This window comes from Megascapheus bottae, chromosome 4 (genome assembly GCF_031878675.1).
Source record: "Megascapheus bottae isolate mThoBot1 chromosome 4, mThoBot2.hap1, whole genome shotgun sequence".
Classification (NCBI taxonomy): Eukaryota; Metazoa; Chordata; class Mammalia; order Rodentia; family Geomyidae; genus Megascapheus; species Megascapheus bottae.
Window position 1 is genome coordinate 85,810,828 of NC_143512.1, and position 19,218 is coordinate 85,830,045.

A 19,218-nucleotide genomic window follows, 5' to 3' on the forward strand; every position below is an offset into this window, starting at 1 on the left:
GCTTCAACAAACTCCAAACAGTTTCACTGCCACACCACTGAACATTTTCTTTCTTTTGTTTCTTCCTTTCTTTGAACTTCAAACTTATTGACTCTCCTGCCTTGACCTCCTGAGTCCTGGGATGTACACTACTTGATGGGATAAAACTGATTCAATCATCCAGAAATTATTTTAAGAGAAAAGGCAGTCCAGAAATGAAAGACACATTATGTACAAGATAAAAATCCCAAGGACTTTCCATTAGAAACCATGGAAAATGGAAATCACTGGAAAATGGAGAACACAAACAAAAGTTGTGTCTGTGCAGGGAGTGGAGATACCCAGAAAATGCTAGATGGAAACCCAGACCGGCAGACCTGGAGACCTGGCATGGTGCTGGAAGGCAAAGGTCTCTCTGGCTGACATAAAAATACATCTTCTAATAGTTCTACTGAAATGATTTAAGTAAGGTGGGGGGACATCCAGGTATTTTCTTGATGGTTTACAACATAAAGAGAAGCAAAATATACCCAGCAGTGGGAGGAGCAACAGAATTGTAGTGGCAGGTGCACCAGTGGTAAATCCTAGATTGGGACTGTGCGGTCAGCCAGGCTTTTTGTTTTTACCCCTACAGCCTGTAACGAGAGTAGGGTGATTTTGGCTTGGCAAGACTGCATCCATGACTGGGGCCTGAGGCAGCACCTGATGACAGCACGTGGCTTAACAGAACTGCTCACCAAGGCCCAGGAAGAGGAGAGGCTGGGCTCACCCACGTCCAGGAAGCTCTTATCTCCAATTAAGCCACAGAAAAGCCAGAAGAGGAGTTGTGGTTCAAGTGGCAGAGTCCAGCCGGGAGCAAAACAGCTAAGCGACAGTACCCAGGCCCCCGAGTTCAGGCCCAGAGCTAGTGTGCATGCACACACGCATACACGCATGCACACACACACACACACACACACTTCAAAATAAACACACCGGGTGAGTAAAGGGGTGATACTGTCCCAATAAAAATGTACTTTATTTATTTCCCAGTCCTGGGACTTGAACTCAGGGCCTGGGCACTGTTCTTGGACACGTTTTTCTCAAGGCTAGCACTCTACCACTTGAACCACAGCACCACTTCTGGCTTTTTCTGTGTATGTGATACTGAGGAATCAAACCCAGGGCTTCATGAATTCTAGGCAAGCACTCTACCACTAGACTACACTCCTGGCTAGAAATGCACTCTTTCCCTGACTTATAATATCACCTTAATAGTAACAGAACCAATAACCAAGAAAACCCACACCAGGACATGCCAATGCTAGGCCAAGAAACAAGTCTGACAAATGTGAAAGGTTTAGAGTCATACAATCTTGTGGCTAATCACAAATGATTTAAGGAAAAAAAAAATTAGTAAAAAAAAGTTAATCTGGAAAACTTGTTAACATCTTGTATCTGGTGTACTAAAGGCAGGGTGGGATAAATATATTTAAGTGCCACCCAGAACTTGCATTATCTTTTAAAAAGTGAAAATGACGAGCCATCTGTCTCCTAAATGTGCGCTTGGAGCAGCACAAGCCCAGCCCTTCTTGTGACAATGTCCTCTGGCTGCAGGCGAAGGTGGCTTGTAGAGGTGCTTCTGGAGCATCCCACGAGGCAGACACCACCCTCGTACTCCAGAGAAAACCACAGAGGGCGCAGGGTCAGATGTGAGTGGAAAGCTTCTTTTTTTCTTCAAACTGCTTGTCCACTGCCATAGCCAGGGCCTGAAGGAAGCCCTCGATGGTGACGGTGGGTGCCTGGAAGGACACGGTCACGGCAGGTGGTCCTGGGCTCAGGAAGGGTACCGGGCAGCCACCATCCACCATGTGTGGACCCCCTGGATCACACCAGCTCCAGATGCAGCTCAGGCCCACAGCTGGGACCCACAGTGTATCTGTTCTTTTCATACAACGTGAGAACTGTGAGGACATAACTTTGTCTCCAACAGAATGGAAGAGGTGCCAGGTGAACAGTCCCCACCAACTCATTGGGGCTGTGGGACTCCAGGCATTGCTACTCAGTAACCGAGAGCGGCTAGATTCTGGTGTCCTGTGTCAAATGGCTCCACCCATGGCCAGAACAGGGGCTGCCACTGGCTGGGCGGTACACCAGGCCAGTGCCCTTCCTAAAAGAACCATTTCAAGGCGCATGCTTTCTTGTCCATGATACCAGCCTGTCTGTTCTAACGGACATTCAAGAGGCCCCACTGACCTCTGGTGGGAAGGAAAGGACAGGTAAGAACCTCTGGGTAGAAGGGCCAGGACTGGACAGGAAGGGATATGACCTGAGGTCATGGGGCAGGAGGAGGTATGAAGTTCCTCCAGACTCAGGGTGGCTTTGGCCACAGCTCAACACATGTGCAGATCTAAGTGTGTATGTGGGCATGTCTACATGGTGGAGCCACTTCCTTCTGAGAACTCACTGCCCTAGGACCATGAGGGGCCAAGGCCCTCAGAAGGACGGCATGGGACTCACCTGGATATACAGCGCATGAGCCAGAAAAGGGAGCTTCCTCAGGACCCGGCCACTGAGCCCCTGGCTCTTCCTGTGAAAGTAGCTACGTTCAGGGATGTAACTTCACACAGGAATACATACATTTCAGGACTAACCCTCCTTGTCACTGTGAAACCTACATGCAAAGGCTGGCTGAGTAACCCAGAAGTACAAGCCCCTAAGCCCCTCGGGTGGGGCAGGTTCCCTTATTCTGGGTTCCAGCTACAAGGGGGACTCGGCCGAGTTCGCCACAGAAGAGGCATGATGTCACAAGGAAGCAGCCACTGGGACAGTCTCCAAGTACACAGGCAGGTTCACATCTCTGACTTCTTTAATTTTTTGGTGGCAGTCCTGGAGTTTGAACTCGGGCCCTGAGTGCTGTCGCCGAGCGTTTGTGCTCAAGGCTAGCACATTACCAGCTGAGCCGTAGCTCTGCTTCTCCACATTTGGTATTTAACTGGATGCAGGAATCCAATGGATTTTCCTGCCCTGAATGGCTCTGAACTATGATCCCCAGATCTCCATCTCCTGAGTAGAGAGCCACTGGCACCAGCTATACATCTTCAATTTAAGTCTCTTCAAAAGATGAGCTAAGGGATCGGGAGTGTGGCCTAGTGGTAGAGGGCTTGCCTAGCACACACGAAGACCTGGGTTCCTCTCCTCAGTACCACATATGTAGAAAAAGGCGAAAGTGGCGCTGTGGCTCAAGCCGTAGAGCTCTAGCCTTGAGAACGTCCAAGGACAGTGCTCAGGCCCTGAGTTCAAGCCAAGACTGGCAAAAAAAAAAAAAAAAAAAAGATCTAAATCTTAGGAAGACTGTACTTTTTCAGTCAAAACCTCCCACACACTATTTCAGAATAACGTTCAACCTCTGGCCAAAGATTTGACTCTCCCCACCATGACTTCAACCCTCAGAGCCAGGCTCCATCCAGTGGGCCAACACTATGGCCTGCCTCCCCTCCAACCTCACCTTCCTCACTCAGTCCTTTCCCATCAGGCTCTGCCTCTGGGGCACATGCCAGCTGTGCTGAGGCTCGTGTGCTGAGGCGGCTGCATGTTTACACACATGTGTGCACTTGCATATCCACCTGTCTACCTCCTTGGCCCTCTCAAGGAAACATCACCAGTTAATTCAGAAAGTGTTTCAAACAAAACAAAACCACCACCCCTTGATTCACACCTTGAAATTTCACTCAGAAGCAGGCTCAGCTTTGACACGTTGTTCTCAATGAAGCCAATCATCTCCAGCTCCCGGAGGGTCAACAGCTGCTGGCGGGGGTAGATGATCTGGCACTGAGGGTCAGAGGCACAGGTGGTGACAACACAGTCCACACAAGGCAGGGAAGGAGCCTGCCAACAGCATTTACAAGGTCGTGCACCTCAACTTACGCAATCTGATTAGCAAGCCCTCCTCACTCACCACTCCACCCCCCCGACCCCACTCCTCTGATACATGTCTTGGCTTCTTCAGAAAAAGATACTACAAACAATAAAACCACTCTTTGCTAAAGTGTTTCCTTGCTGTACTTCAGGCTTTTCAGACCAAAGGAGTGCAAACCCAGGGGGTAAAGCTACAGGTTGGAACCAAGACCTTGAAGGCTTATCGAGTCCTAGTGTTTGTCTTTAGCAGCACCTGTGTCACTTTAGCAACGTGTTCCCCTCAGAGAGCCATCACTTACAAGTACTACCTGTTGTCCAGGTAGCACTGCTGAACTGTCAGGGTGGCATACTATTCTCCACCAATGACAAACACGAAACGCCTTCCGCCCATTTTGGGGAGCAGGTGCAGGCTCTGGGAGTGCTAAGCAGCAGGGTCCTTCCCATCTGACTCTCCAAGCTCCAGTGGCAGACAGGGTGGGTAGGGTAGCCAGGTGCTCACTCCACGTGCCAAGGCCTCACTGGCCCTTTGCACTTGTCTTCTGGGTCACAGAGACAAAGGGCCAGACAATAGATTTTTGAACAAGTAGGGCCCACTTATTTACCAGTAGCCTTTATGACTGAATAAATGTTCACGATGTTTAAATGTCTTAAGACATGCTGGGCTTCCAGAAAAGGTTTCCACCTCTACGTCAATCGTCAGCTCACCCCCAAGTTCAGTGCTCAAGCCATACCATGACTGACGACCATATCCAAGGTGCTTTGATGGCCTCCAGCACAGCCGGCTTGCTCACAGGACCTGCCCCAGGAGGGCTGTCCTCAGCAGAAATGTTGATCGACACTGCCTCACATTACATGCACCGAGCCCCGCCTGTGCAGGACAGTGCTGACCTGGGCACCCTGTCTCCGTACAAAGGAGGCCGTCAGCCTTGGTGAGGACTCTGGATTTACACAGTGCTCACAGGATGCAGGATCAACTCTGCCCCGTCAGCTGATGGCAGCACTCTACCAGTTACCACTATCAGTGCTTGCCCACTGGCCGGCTTGGTCACTACCCAGGCTCTGTACCCCAGGTTCAAAGCAAAAAACATTTTTTTTTCTTTGCCAGTCCTGGGCCTGAGCACTGTCCTTGGGTTTTCTCAAGGCTACAGCTCTACCACTTGAGCCTCAGCACCACTTCCAGGGTCTTTGTGCATGCTAGGCAAGCACTCTACCAAACTCCCGGCCCCTTATTATTATTTTTTTTTTTGCCAGTCCTGGGGCTTGAACTCAGGGCCTGAGCACCGTCCTTGGGCTCTCCTCAAGGCCAGCGCTCTACCACTTGAGCCACAGTACCACTAAAACATTTGAAACATTAGATGCTTGAGAATCACAACTTTTAGTCAGTGACAGTCTTGTGAGCTGCCCGACATTGTCCAGGTAAGGAAAGCTGGGCTAGCAAGCCAACCACACGGTGTACACTGGGTCAAAAGGACACTGAGCAGGGAGCCACAAATTAGATCATCAGTTCGACCTGCCAGACTTTCAGTGTTACTCAATTATCTTAACTACGCCAATTAACTAAGATATCTAAGAAATCTAGGAGTGAAAAAGAATAAAAAAAAGACCTTCATTAATTCTTCCAAACAAGAGAGGTAGATTTTGAAGATGGCTGCTGCAGAGGGCGGCCCGATGTACTGTTTGATGTCAGCTCTGTCCACAAAGGCCACGTCGATTTTCTCAGTGATGTTGGAAGTGGTCAGAATCACCACGTTGGAATGCCTGTGGTGGCCACAAGAACTGAGGTCACTATGTGCCTGAGGCCCTGCCCAGAATGAGGGAGCCAGGCAGGAGGCCTGGCTGCCAGGCCTGTGGTGTGAGAAAAGCTCAGCAGCCTCCTCCTGACAGACCTGCACAGCCAACACAGAATGCCTCTGAGCCTCTGAGAAGGGCTCTTCGGGCTGTGCTCCACACTATGTTGAGTGGGAAAAGACTCCAGGGAAAGACTGACTGCTGCTTTGCTTCTAGAAAGCTCTCTGAGATCCTGCATTTGTTCCCTTGCCTCCTTCCATTTTGGTCGCAATTTCACATTGGTGCAGCACTCCTATACACTTGGGAGGGCCTGGCCTCAAAGCCGCCCCAGAACCACCGTGCAGCAAACACACTTTAAAAGAGCTTGGAGCAGGACCCAAGGTGTGGGGTTGTCACACTTTTCCATCACCTCCCACATAAATCTCACGGCCAGTCCCAACACTACCTCTTAATCTGGTCAATCTGGGTCAAGACGGCGTTGACAACACGGATTGCATCGGATGGCTCAGCACCTGCTCTACAGGCGTTGCGAGCAGCTGTGAGACTTTCTACCTGTGGAACAGACAGAACAACAGGTCAAAAAGAATAGTGCCTTGCAACTCACTGGCAGCTGGCGCTCGGGGCATTCTGTGGGAAGAAAGGGTCCGGCAGTCCAGGCAGCAGAACACAGCGTAGGTCAGAACAGTGGAGGAAGAAGGAAACACGGAGCACCCAGACACAGGCTGACTGCTGGCAAGCGCTCACCTCATCGATCAGGACAAACACCAGCGCTTCCTTATCATCAATCAAGTCTTGGATCTTCTGGAACATCCTGGTCACCAGCTTGCCACTCTGGAACCAAAGCATTCTCTGAGCAGTGCAGACTTGCGCCGATGTGTTACAGGGGCATGTGAGCATTGCTGGAGCCCCCTGGGCCCCATAGGACCACCTCTCCTGAGAGCTCCCCAGATGCCTCCATAGAACCAGGCCAGCCCAAAGGGAGGTCAGCTTGCCTCCTGAGCCGGGGCACTTGGACTGGCGCCCACCACTGGATTCTGCTCAGTGTTGTCTGACACAGGTGGCTCCCATTTCTAGTCACCTGTGAACTTACAACCAGGAACCAGAGCACCAATACTCCCCAGGTCCTCCACCACCGACTACGTCCTGCTTTGTCATGCTGACACTGGGGTCCCTGGGAGCCCCGCATTAAGGATCGAGGCGTACCCATGAGATACTCTGTGCCTGGACAGTCACACGGGAATGGAAAACCTGATGGCTATTACAGGTGATCCCAATGTCCCATCCCGCCTAGCCCGAGGCTGGTGATGTGGTCAGCGGGGCTCTCAAGCTCCCTGTGTCTGCAATCAGAGGTAGTTCTGAGTTCTCTAATCAATGTTAGTCCATCGTCCACTTTCCATTTTACCCATTTCTCTAAGGAAGCTTTGGCATTTGTCTAATATATAAGATACTGTTTTTAAAGTACAAGTAGAGTAATACTTACTTCTGAAAACCACTTAGAAAACAAGCTGTGGCTGTTTATTTCAACTAACTGGCCATACCGGTACCTAAGATGACAAGAACACAGGGAGAAAATACTTTATGACCAGTTCCATGCTGGAGCCTGTGTTGCTTAACATAGCCACCCAGCTCTACGGCCACCACCTCTGCTTCCCCAGCCAACTCAGCCAACAAGTATCTGATGAAATTTAAATAAAAAAATGGTGCCCATCTACATGCTACATAATTATGAAAAATGCAACAGTTGCAATCAATAGCCTTAGATTACACAACTGAATTCTTCTAACTTCACCTGAATAGTAGAAATTCCTACTCCAATCTATTTATACTTTATATTCTACATTTAAAAAGAATTATTAATACTAATGTTGCAACATAGCAAAATAGAAGCATCAAGAGATTTTTGGCCTTTCTCCCTCCTTCCATAGACCCCTAAAACATGTAACAATACTTCTTCTAAGGTGACCCTAGAGCACACCTGACCCTGCCTGGCTCCTCAAGTCTATATCTCAGAAGGTTAGCACATACTCTATCCCATAAGCAAACAGAAGTCAGGATGGAGATGAGAAGACAGCCAATGCCCAGGCCTCTAGTTTTCTCATGTCACACACAGAAGTACTTATGGCATTACATAAATCAAAAATCACATATTATTACATAAATTGTTACTGCTTCATAGTAACAGTTAACAGTAATATGTTATAAGGAGTCTAATAAAGGTAAGGTTGAAAAGGAAACAAAATTAACTATGAAAAGGTAGTGCTGAAAATGAAACAAAATTAATTTATAAAACGTTTTGCACATTTAACAGAAAAAGGAACAAAAAATGTTAAGTTATGAAATAGACATTTCTTATAAATAAGACATTTTTTTGGCCAGTCCTGGGCTTGGGCTCAGGGCCTGAGCACTGTCCCTGGATTTTTTTCTCAAGGCTAGGTCTCTACCACTTGAGCCACAGCACCAATTCTGGCTTTTTATTATGTATGTGGTACCAAGGAATTGAACCGGGTCTTCGTGCATGCTAGGCAAGCACTCTACCACTAGGCCAAACTCCCGGCCCATAATAGACATTTCTTATAAATAATATTTCCCTCTTTGGTGCTTTAGGGTATTGTTTCAGGACATCTTTAAAACACAGATGTAGCTTGACACGAGTGGCTCATGCCTCTAATCCTAGCTACTCAGGAGGGAGAGCTAAAGATCATGGTTCAAAGCCAGCCTGGGCAGGAAAGACTCTTATTGCCACTAAACTACCTAGAAAGAGCCTAAAGTGGTGCTGTGGCTCTAGTGGTAAAGAGCTAGCTGTAAGCCCAAAGAAACTCAGGGACAGCACCAAGGCCCCGAGTTCAAGCCTTAGGACCAGCAAAAACAAACAAAATAAGGGCCAAACTGCCCAAAACAGAGTAAAACCAAAGTATTCTCCCTATGTAAAAAAATATTTATAAGAAATCATTGGAAAGAAACAAGACAGACCAGCAACAGTCCATCACCAGTACCTCTCACGGGCTTGCTCTTCATCCTATCTCAGACAATGAAAAAACTAGACAAAAATCAGTGCATCTGGTAAAGATGCTGTTCACAAGCAGCGGAGGTCCCCGACACTGAGAAAGGGGACATGACCAAGCTCAGGGCTGCCCTGGCTCTCTGTCAAGGCTGTCTTCCACCTCAGAGCTGGAAGGAACCCAGGAGAGCACCCTTACAGGTGCAGACTGGAGGGAAAAACTGGGAAAGAGTCAGGGAAGGGTGACACTGTCTAAAAAGAAATGCACTCTGTACCACTCATGAGACAGTAACCCCTTTGTACATCACCTTTATAATAACAATTTTAAAACTAAAACACAATCAGGAACTAGGGAAATACAAATCAATAGGAACAGAATATTAAAATTGCTTTTAGAACTTGCAATATCAGACTGGTAGGCAAAAATACTAAAATTTCTGTTGTCAACTTATTCAGGTCTTTAAGTAGGAGAACATGAGAGAAAGGGAATGTATAAAAAACTATATAGAGGGCAGGGAGTTTGGCTTAGTGGTGGAGTGCTTGCTTCTCAAGCACACAGACCCGGGTTTGATTTCTCAGTACCACATATACATAGAAAAAAGCCAAAAATGGTCCTGAGGTTCAAGTGGTAGAGCTCTGGCCTTGAGAAATCCCAAAGACAGTGCTCAGGCCCAAGCCCAGGCCTGGCCAAAAAAAAAAAAATTCTAAGGATATCACCAAATGGAATTAGCAACAGGTTAGATACTGTCGAAAACCAGTGAACTTAAAGATGTAGTGATAAACACTGTTCAATACTAAACAGAAATATTTTTTTAAAAACCCGAAAAAATGAATATAAAACACATCGGTGGCGTGTGGATATCATATCAAGTAGTTTAACACGTCAATAAATGACCCTTGAAGAAATGTTTTCCACATGTGATGAAAATCTAAGTCCTGAATCTGAAAGAACTCAAGGAAAAGCAGTCAGGTTTACAAGATTTCAGCTTCCCAGTACACGAGGAAACAATAGGTAGAGAGAAAACACAGAAGGCTGTGGGGCGCCCTCTGCCATTGCACAACCACACACTCACAAACACCAACTCTCAAGTGTCCTTGTGAAGTGCACCAGGACAGACAAGGCTGCTGTTATATTAGAAGGCCTGATGCTCTGTAGGCGACTGAATCAAACTAGAGGTCATGCTGGAACAGAGAATGAAGTGAAGGAGTAACCTGTACAGTGATTTATGACTTGTGCATGGTGATGGCAATAAAACAGTTTTAAACTAACTGAATCCCATTTCTGTGGCTTTTCCTCCTCAGATCACGTTACCTGCTAGACAGTCGGATGGTCAGTTTCTGGGCCAGGGCCTTACACAGTGATGTCTTTCCAGTCCCTGGGGGACCTGTGGTAAGCAAACCATACCCATTTTAAGCCAGCACTGCCACATTTCTTTAAATAGTAGCTGTAAGAGCCAGGCATGGTGGCTCACGCCTGTAATCCTAGCTACTCTGGAGGCTGAGATTTGAGGATCATGGTTCAAAGCCAGCCCTGGCACAAAAGAATCGGCACGAAAGAATCTCTCTCTGAGACTCTTCTCTCCAATTAACCTCTCCAAAACAGGAAGTAGGGCTTGGCTCAAGGGTAGGGCGGTAGCCTTGAGACAAGAGCTCAGGGACAATGCTCAGGCCTAGGGATAGGGCGGTAGCCTTGAGCCAAAGAGCTCAGGGACAGTCCCCAGGCCAAGTTCAAGTCCCATGACCCACAAAAAACAAAAAACAAAACAAAACAAAATCAGCTATACTGACAGAACATAAAGGAAAAGCTATTAGAAATATGCTATTAACTTAGACCGGAGAGGCTATGTCCTATTACCAAAAGAGTTTCCATGCCTTATCTCTTTCTTCCTAATCGAGAGTCAACCTGTATCCAGCACACTGCTTCCTGACCAGCTCCGGTTTTCAACATGCCCATAAACACTGTACCTTCCTGTCTATGTGGATCTTTGTCCTCACCTTCCTCTATGGAACTCACCCCATAAGGCACCCTTCTTGATAAATGGATGTAGATGGCCACTTCTCTGCACTCTGCACGAGACCAGAGAAGTGGTAACACAGTCTGGATCTCAAGTGTCCTGCAGAGGACTATTCTCCAACATGAGGCGCTGGGAGGAGATGGGCCCTTTGGAAATGGGCCTGCAGGTTGTAGCTTTGGGAGTGTGGCCCTTAAATGACACCGTGGGAACCATCTCTTCCTCCTTTTTACAACTTCCCTCTGTCACGTGCTGCTGCCATGTGGGCAGCCTCTCCGTGGCCCACACAGTAAGGCTGTGATCATGGACTAAGCCCAAATAAAACTTTTCCTTTGCCTAGCTGACACAGCAGGCACTCTACCTAGGTCTCTATTGTCCTGAGGGTACACTGAAGTGGCAGGGTCGGAAGAATGCTCTACCACAACACGGGGCCATATTCAACACGGTGTTCTAATGCGGTGCCAAGTGTAAGAGGAGACCATACACAATTCCAGAGAAGCAGTTCACTAACTAAAACACCCACACTACCTTCTCTGACCTGGACGCTGTGCTGGTGACACCTGCCACTTACAAGACACCTTTTTAAAACGATCACAGACAGCCAGGCACAGTGGCTCACGCCTGTCATCCTAGCTACTCAGGAGGCTGAGATCTGAGGATCACGGTTCAAAAGCAGCCCGGGCACAAAAGTCTGTGAGACTCTTATCTCCAATAAACCACCACAAAACCAGAAGTGGCCCTCTGGCTTAAGGTGTAGGGCGGTAACCCTGAGCGGAAGAGCTCAGGGACAGTGCCCAGGCCCAGGGGCCGGGAGTTTGGCCTAGTGGTTAAAGTGCTTGCCTAGCATGCATGAAGACCCGGGTTCGATTACTCGGTACCACATACATAGAAAAAAGCCGGAAGTGGTGCTGAGGCTCAAGTGGTAGAGCTCTAGCCTTGAGAAAGTCCAAGGACAGTGCTCAGGCCCTGAGCTCAAGCACAGGACTGGCAAAAAAAAAAAATTGTAACCCCTCGGTACAACACCTTAATAAGAAAATTGTTTAATTTACTCTGTCATTTTCCTTGCTGCAATTTTGTATGCTTTTGACTGTCATCAATTTTTTTTTTTTGCCAGTCCTATGTCTTGAGCTCAGGGCTAGGCACTGGCCTTGAGCTTTCTCAAGGACAGTGCTCTAACAACTGAGCCACAGCACCACTTCTGGCTTTTTTCTATGTATGTGGTACCGAGGAATGGAACCCCAGTTTCCATGCCTGCTAGGCGAGCACTCTACCACTAGGCCACACTCCCGGCCCTGCCATCCATTTTCTATCCACTGAAACTGAGGGGTGGGAGGGAGCCTCTAAATCTATTATAAGATGGAGTGGGGAAGGGTGAGGAAATGCAGTCATTGTACTCAATGTACCCTATGTAAAAATGAAATTATGTAGCTGAGGGTAGGGAGGCTATGGGGAGAAGGATGGAAGGGTGACGTTAATCAAGACCAGTGCACTTGCACCTGACTTCTGGAATTGCCACACCTACCACGAAGGTTTGGTAAGAGAAGGCTGTGCCACAAAAGGACTTCAGGAGAACAAACAGCTATACCCATGCTGAAAGTCAGAGTTACAGGTAAAGTCAGGTCCCCGTGACCCTCCTGTCACATGAGCACGGCCATCTCACCATGCAGAAGCACCACACGGTTCCAGGTAATGAGGTTGCTGTCAACATTCTTGTCTGAGAAGAGTAAGGTGGTCATCACATAGTCCAGCAGCTAGTGTAGAAAAGCAAAAGTGAAGCAAAACAACAAATTAAGGCACCACTAAGGCACAGTCCCAGTAAACACAGTTAGGGCCAAGGACAGTGTTGCCAACTGAGGGGGTCTGTCACCTCCAAAGTTAGTGATCACCTCATGTCAGTCTTCCATTCTAGAAGGTATTTCAAAAAGGTAAGAGAGTAAACGTTGGGGATGACTGCTCTACAAAGAAGAGAAACAAACTAATCACGTCCACCTAAAAGGTCAGCATCAAACCAGTGTCTAAGGCACCTACACAAGCTTCTCTTGGGAGCAGCGTGGGAGGCACAAATGGGCCTGGCCTGGAGTCTTGACAGCCCCCTGTAGTCCCACAAAGGCAGTCAACAAACCTGTCTTCATCTGGATTTGCCTATCTCATTCCTTCTGTCTCCTTCAAGAGAACAAGCTGCCCCGATCATCTATGAATCCTTCCCCTCCCCCCGCAAGGAGACACCCTCCTGCTGGGCCCTGCGGGACAAGAATTCAGGACATGCTGTTGGTGGTGGGTTTCGCAGAGCTCAGAATGCCTCCAAACGTGGGGCATGCGCACTTACATGTGACTTGACTTCCACATCATACACCAGGCTGTCCCAGAGGCCATGGAACTCAGCTGCGAGAGAGAACACAACAAAGCCCTCACATTAGAGCTGCTCAGTCTGTCTGCATCTGATGCCTTCCCCGCTCCACTGCTCCAGGCTGAGATTCTAACAGAAAGTTCAATCTTTTCAAATTTCAGTTTTTCTTTCTTAAAACCAGAGATACAAAGTAGGTGCCAGTCAAGCAGCTCTTGACTGATACAACAGTGACGGAAACAATTACGTCTTGCTATCATGCAATCATCTTTTGTGGACTAATGCTTTACCACCAGCTCTCCTCACATGACAGTGAAGTGGCTGCCGGAACGCAGCAGCCAACCTCCCAGGAGAGCAAGGAAGGTGCAGGGAGAACCACACAGGCCAAGCGCGAAGCACAGCAACACCTACCACTGAGGTGCCCGGCTCAGGTGAGTACCTCTACTTTCTTTTGCAATTGTACACTCTGGATCCGGAATGACCCTCAAGATCCACAGGTGAAAGGCCTACTCTTTAGCTTGGTGGTGTTGGGAGGTGCAACCATGTTTAGAAAAAAAAAAGGTAGAGACTGGGAATGTGGCCTAGCGGCAGAGTGCTTCCTTAGCATGCACAAAGCTCTGGGTTCAATTCCTCAACCACATACACAGACAAAGCCAGAAGTGGTGCTGTGGCTCTTTTGTTCTCCAGGTACCTGAACATGAAATGAACAGGCCGACACAGCCATGCATTTCCATGACACCCTGTCCTGCCATAAAATGGGGACCAATTCAGAATAGGCTAAAACCCATAAAACTAAGAGTCAAAAATACCCCTTCTCCTTGTAACCTAATTATCTTAACTATCTGTTACAGTAACAGAAAGCTAACACTGTTATATTTTTCATGTACTAAGAGATAAAACATCCTAAAATCATACAAAACAATCTCAATAAACTGGACCGACACCATAGGCACATGCAACCAACACCACACCAGGACTGGCCCCCCCATGCCCACAGGCAGAGCACAATAGCCCCAGTCAGATCCCACACCAGAGCAGGTACCCCACCTGCGGGCAGAACCCAATGATTTGCTGCAATTATATTTTCTGTCTCTTCGTCCAAATTTTCATTGATGGGGCCATCTTCATTCAACTGGAATATGTGAAGTGCAATGGTGCATGCACTCAAATCAATGGGCTGTCAATGAGAAGGCAAAATCAAATAGTCATACAACCCAAATGCTACCCCTTCTACTATCACCTCTACAAATCAGACGCTAAGGTCTAAAAGTATGCTAACTACCCAGAACATTAAAGGTGAGTTTTCACAGTAAATGGAAAGTTTTATTTCAGACTTGGTTCTTCCCAAGATGTTTTTACCCAGCCCTCCTCCTTTGGACCCTGATTCCTACTTGTAAAATTCATGACAAGTAAACATGCTTACTGAGAAAAACGCAAGCAGTACAGGAGGAAAAAAGACTTAAGTCCAAGCTTAAGATGTCAGTATTCAACAACACACAGAGACAAGCCTAATTAGCACTGAGTTATTTCAGGTGTAGTTTTCCTTTCTCTTTTGACTAACGGTCAAATGTGTTACACATGGTGTAGGCAACATGACCACTGACGGTCCCGCTACATGGTTAGGCAATGGAAGGACTGATGGGTACCCACACAGGGAATTTAATACACACTGTCATCCCATAGGAGTGTGGAGGGTGGGCCAGGACTTTACGTGGAACAAACACACTATATACACACCATTTGGAAATACCCAATGGAGAACGCTTCCATCTCACTCCTCCCTCAGTTACTCATATGACCATTTTCTTTCAAACACTGTGTAGTCATCTAATAGAATACTGATTACTCTGCTCCTTCTTACCAATTTGCTCACAGGGAGCTAATTCAGGTTAGCGACTATTTTCATGTGTCAAGGCCTCATTTTTGTTTTTTGAGTACTATATAACTTTCTGGCACTACAACAGGATCACATTTTCTTTACCTAGTCATCTGTTCTAGAGCTACAAGTGAGTGAGGAAGTCAAGTGAAGGTGAAGGGAGGGCAAGAATGGTCCAAGTCCCCCTCTGCATGCAGGAAAATACAAAACAATGAAATTTAAGAAAGGGAAAAGATAAATTTGATCAGGAGATACCATCCATGAAAGGAAATACCATAATGCAATCCCTCTTATACAACACCAAGATATGCTAATAAAACATGGAAAGATAATAAATAGGATATATACTGGGAGCGAGTGAAGAAGTGGTGACATTGTCCAAAAAGAAATGTACTCATTATCTGACTTATGAAACTGTCAACCCTCTGTATAGCACCCTTTTAATATAATTTTTTATGAATGTGTTGGGCATGGGACTCGAACTCTGGGCCTACGTGTTGTCCCTGAGCTCTTCAGCTCAAGGCTACCACCCTAACCCTTGAGCAACAGCACCACTTCTGGTTTTCTGGTGGTTACTTAGAGATAAGAGTCTCACGGACTTTAGTGCCCAGGCTGGCTTTGAACTTTGATCCTCAGATCTCAGCTTCCTGAACAGCTAGGATTATAAGTGTGAGCCACTACACCTGGCTTAATATAACTTTTTTTGGCAGTCCTGGGCTTGAGCTTAGAGCCTGAGCACTGTCCTTGGACTTTCTCAAGGCTAGAGTTCTACACTTGAGCCTCAACACCACTTCCAGCTTTTTTCTATGTATGTGGTGCCGAAGAATTGAACCCAGGTCTTTGTGCATGCTAGGAAAACATTCTACCACTAGGCCAAACTCCCAGCCCCTTAATATAACTTTTAAAAGCAGGACATATAGTATCTCATAATTTATATTCCAAATGTCCAGGCTTTAACTGCAAAGTAACAATATGAGAAAAGACAGTCAAGAAATTGAGCAGATAGCCAGGCTCCTGGCTCACGCCTATAATCCTAGCTACTCAGGAGGCCAAGATCTGAGGATCAAGGTTCAAAGCCAGCCCGGGCACAAAAGAATCTGAGACTCTTATCTCCAATTAACCCCTAGAAAATGGGAAGTGGGGATTGGCTCACGGGTAGGGCGGTAGCCTTGAGCTGAAGAGCTTAGGGACAGCACCCAGGCCCAGAGTTCAAGTCCCATGACCAACACATACACAAAAAATTATATTAAAAGGGTGCTATACAGAGGGCGGACAGTTTCACAGGTGAAGCCCCATGCCCACCCCACCCCCCACTTAACCATGATCCAGTCTGAAGACTAAAGATGGTAGACTGAAGAATGCTGAGAACAAGTTTTCTATTTGGTCCTTTTCTGACTTATGACGTTTGGAGACATTTCTATGTCAGTAAGTCGAAGTTACTTATTTTTTAATGACTATATCATATTTGGTACACATCATCAAATTTGTTGCCAATTTGACTAGTCAGGTTAAAACATTTCAAAGTGCTGGCTATCAACAACACGCAGGCTGACGATTGTTACAATTAGGGCACTTGAAAGGGTATGTTTGTACAAATTCAAGCTATTCAGGAGCTAAAGATGGGAAGACTCCAGGAAGTAGTTAGCTAGACTACCATCTCAGTCAGATGTAGATGAGACGAGCCAGATGTGGTGGTGTGCCTGTGATCTCAGTTATGTGAGAGGCACAAGTAGGATTTTGGTTGTTGCTGGCACTGGGTAAAAATATGAAAACTAAAGCAAAAAAGCTAGCGTAGCAAGCACAAGGCTCTGAGTTCAAACCCCACTACCAGTAAAAAATTGCAATATACATTTGTTGTTCATATATATATATATGTATATCTACAGAACTATTTCATTATCAATTCAGATAAATTTCATAAGTTAGCCTGTATATAGTCCAAGAGATCAACAAAACTCTTCCTGAATAGCCCCAGTGCCCCCCAACTAGACTGTGCTGCCTTCCATAGCAATTCTGGTAATCGTGTCCTTTGCCTTCAGGAAAGGACAGCAAAAGGACAGTAGCATCTGATCCTAGAATGAATGAAACCTTGTAAGTCATAGCCTATAAGCATTAGCCTTAACATGAATGACAAAGTCTATATTGCTAGCAAAATTTTAGGGTCATGTGTGTTGTCCAAAAAACAGAAATTGTAACTACATTATCGTTGTGCACTTTGTAACTTAGCTGCATCTCTGAAACCAATCCTTTATAGGGTATGAATTGTATAATGCTCATTGATGTCTCTTCCTTATGGAAGTGTCTTTACATCTGCAGGTCACAAAAAACACTTCATATGGCTTCATAAACCCACTTCAACACCTGCCACTTCTTACAATGAGCGGAGTATCCCATGAAAGTATTCTTGCTGACTGACCAAGCAGGAGACATGTCTTTGAGCCTCATGAACACATCCCACTATTTTATAGGCCCACATTCCAACTCTTGAATTCTCATCTGTCCTCATTCTGTCTAAAGCATCCAGACATCTGGCTGTAGGGTAGATAGCCTACCAAACTCAACCAAATAACTGGCTATCAAAGGAACAACAGATATTCCTGATACCAACTAGCACTCAGCCGAGTGAACAGTGAAATTACCTGAAGATCTTTAGCTTTCAATTCTGTGTCAACAATAGATACAGACTGTACATTTCTGGTCAGAAAAGGATCATCAAATTCAGTCCATGTGTAATCTCCAAACACAATATTATGCCTGTTGAGAAGCTTCCGGACACTTAGCTTTATATCTTCTTTTTTCGCAGTGCTAAGAAAACAGAACATTCATAGATCATGGTTAAAAATTTTAAAACAGGTTCATGGTTCAAGGCCAGCCAGGGCAGGCAAGCGCACTCTACTCCATTTCCAAAATAACCAGAGCTGGGAGTATGTCTCAAAGGAGCATGCAGGATGCCCAAGTTACAAACCCCAGCAGGGACTAGAGACAGGGTTAGAAATTAAGGCTGGCAGGGTACGGCCTACTAATCACAGTAGGACTAACCCCGGCCTGGGGCCACAAAGCCAGCTACCTTGCCCTAAGAAGCAGCCAGGCTCAACTCTCCATTCTTAGGTGACACTGTTCCTGTTTCTTCTTACACTGAAGATCAATTTGTGGTCTGGACATCAAACATGGGTACAGTGTCATAAGACTCTGAACCTGTGGTTCAGGCAGAGAAAAACAGCACTGTACACTGGCCAGGAGTCCACCCAGTTAGCGGAGTCTCAGCACCTGGCCTGCCCACAGCCCTGGGCAGACTCCCCTCAGCCTCCCTAGCCCACCTCTCCGTCACTGGGCAGACTCCCCTCAGCCACCCCAGCCCACCCCCTACAGCCCTGGGCAGACTCCCCTCGGCCACCCCAGCCCACCCCTCCGTCCGTGGGCAGACTCCCCTCGGCCACCCCAGCCCACCCCTCCGTCCCTGAGGTCGGCGCTGGCTGGCCCGTCTCTTAGACCCAGGCTGAGCAGCCAGTCCCTGAGATCCGACCACACAGCAGCCTCAGCCGGGTCTGGAAAGGCTGGACCGAGCCACGTCCTGCTCGTGGGGCGGCGCACAGTGGGACGGGGCCGGCCGCTCTCCGGCTGCACCAGGCCCCCCCAGTCTCCCCGCCGGCCCCCCGGCCCCCCTCGCCCCCCCCGCCCCGGCCCCCCCCGCCGGCCCCCGGGCCCCCCCCGGATCCCCCCGCCGGCCCCCCGGCCTCCCTCGCCCCCCCCCCCGCCCCGGCCCCCCGGGACCCCCCCGGATCCCCCCGCCGGCCCCCCGGATCCCCCCGCCGGCCCCCCGGGACCCCCTCGGATCCCCCCGCCGGCCCCCCGGGACCCCCTCGGATCCCCCCGCCGGCCCCCCGGCCTCCCTCGCCCCCCCCCCGCCCCGGCCCCCCGGGACCCCCCCGGATCCCCCCGCCGGCCCCCCGGGCCCCCCCCGGATCCCCCCGCCGGCCCCCCCGGATCCCCCCGCCGGCCCCCGGCCCCCCTCGCCCCCCCGCGCACCTGCCGTCGCGCTGCAGCACCTCCACGTGGACCGCGGGAGACTCGGGCACGCAGGGCAGGGCCTGCTTCAGGTCCCCGACCGCCTCGTCCATGGCGCCGCGGCTCGGGGCTGCGGGGACGCGGCCGGAGTGAGGCCGCCGCCCGCCCGCCCCCGGCGCCCCGCCGCCGCCTCCGCGCCCCGCCGCCGCCCCCGGGCTCCCGCCGCCTCCGGGGCTCGGCCGCCCGCGCCGCCCTCGCCACGCCCGGGCGCTTCGAATCTGCCGCGCGCCGCCCGCCGACCTGCGACCCGGAAGCGCTC

At 48.6% G+C, this 19,218-nt stretch overlaps 1 protein-coding gene across 1 annotated transcript; it reads right to left on the reverse strand.

Moving 5' to 3' along the window:
- Positions 1-953: 953 nt before the first annotated feature.
- Trip13 (thyroid hormone receptor interactor 13) lies at positions 954-19,048 on the reverse strand. Its single transcript, XM_090331194.1, has 13 exons — positions 18,921-19,048; positions 17,534-17,699; positions 14,066-14,195; positions 13,001-13,056; positions 12,335-12,425; positions 9,975-10,047; positions 7,145-7,208; positions 6,409-6,495; positions 6,110-6,216; positions 5,481-5,634; positions 3,677-3,789; positions 2,479-2,548; positions 954-1,760 (listed from the first exon to the last, which is right to left on the reverse strand). The coding sequence occupies exons 1-13, from the start codon at positions 19,010-19,012 to the stop codon at positions 1,665-1,667; spliced, it is 1,299 nt and encodes a 432-aa protein (XP_090187320.1). The 5' UTR covers positions 19,013-19,048; the 3' UTR covers positions 954-1,664.
- Positions 19,049-19,218: the final 170 nt, after the last annotated feature.

Excerpts from the sequence above, each read along its gene's own strand:
- Trip13 (XM_090331194.1), bottom strand. The coding sequence starts at position 19,012 with ATGGACGAGGCGGTCGGGGACCTGAAGCAGGCCCTGCCCTGCGTGCCC. Across the intron at positions 14,196-17,533 it reads TGAAAGCTAAAGATCTTCAG|CCCATTGATTTGAGTGCATG; the intron begins GTAATTTCACTG and ends TCTCATTGACAG. Across the intron at positions 7,209-9,974 it reads ACCATCCGACTGTCTAGCAG|GTACCGGTATGGCCAGTTAG; the intron begins GTAACGTGATCT and ends TTGTCATCTTAG.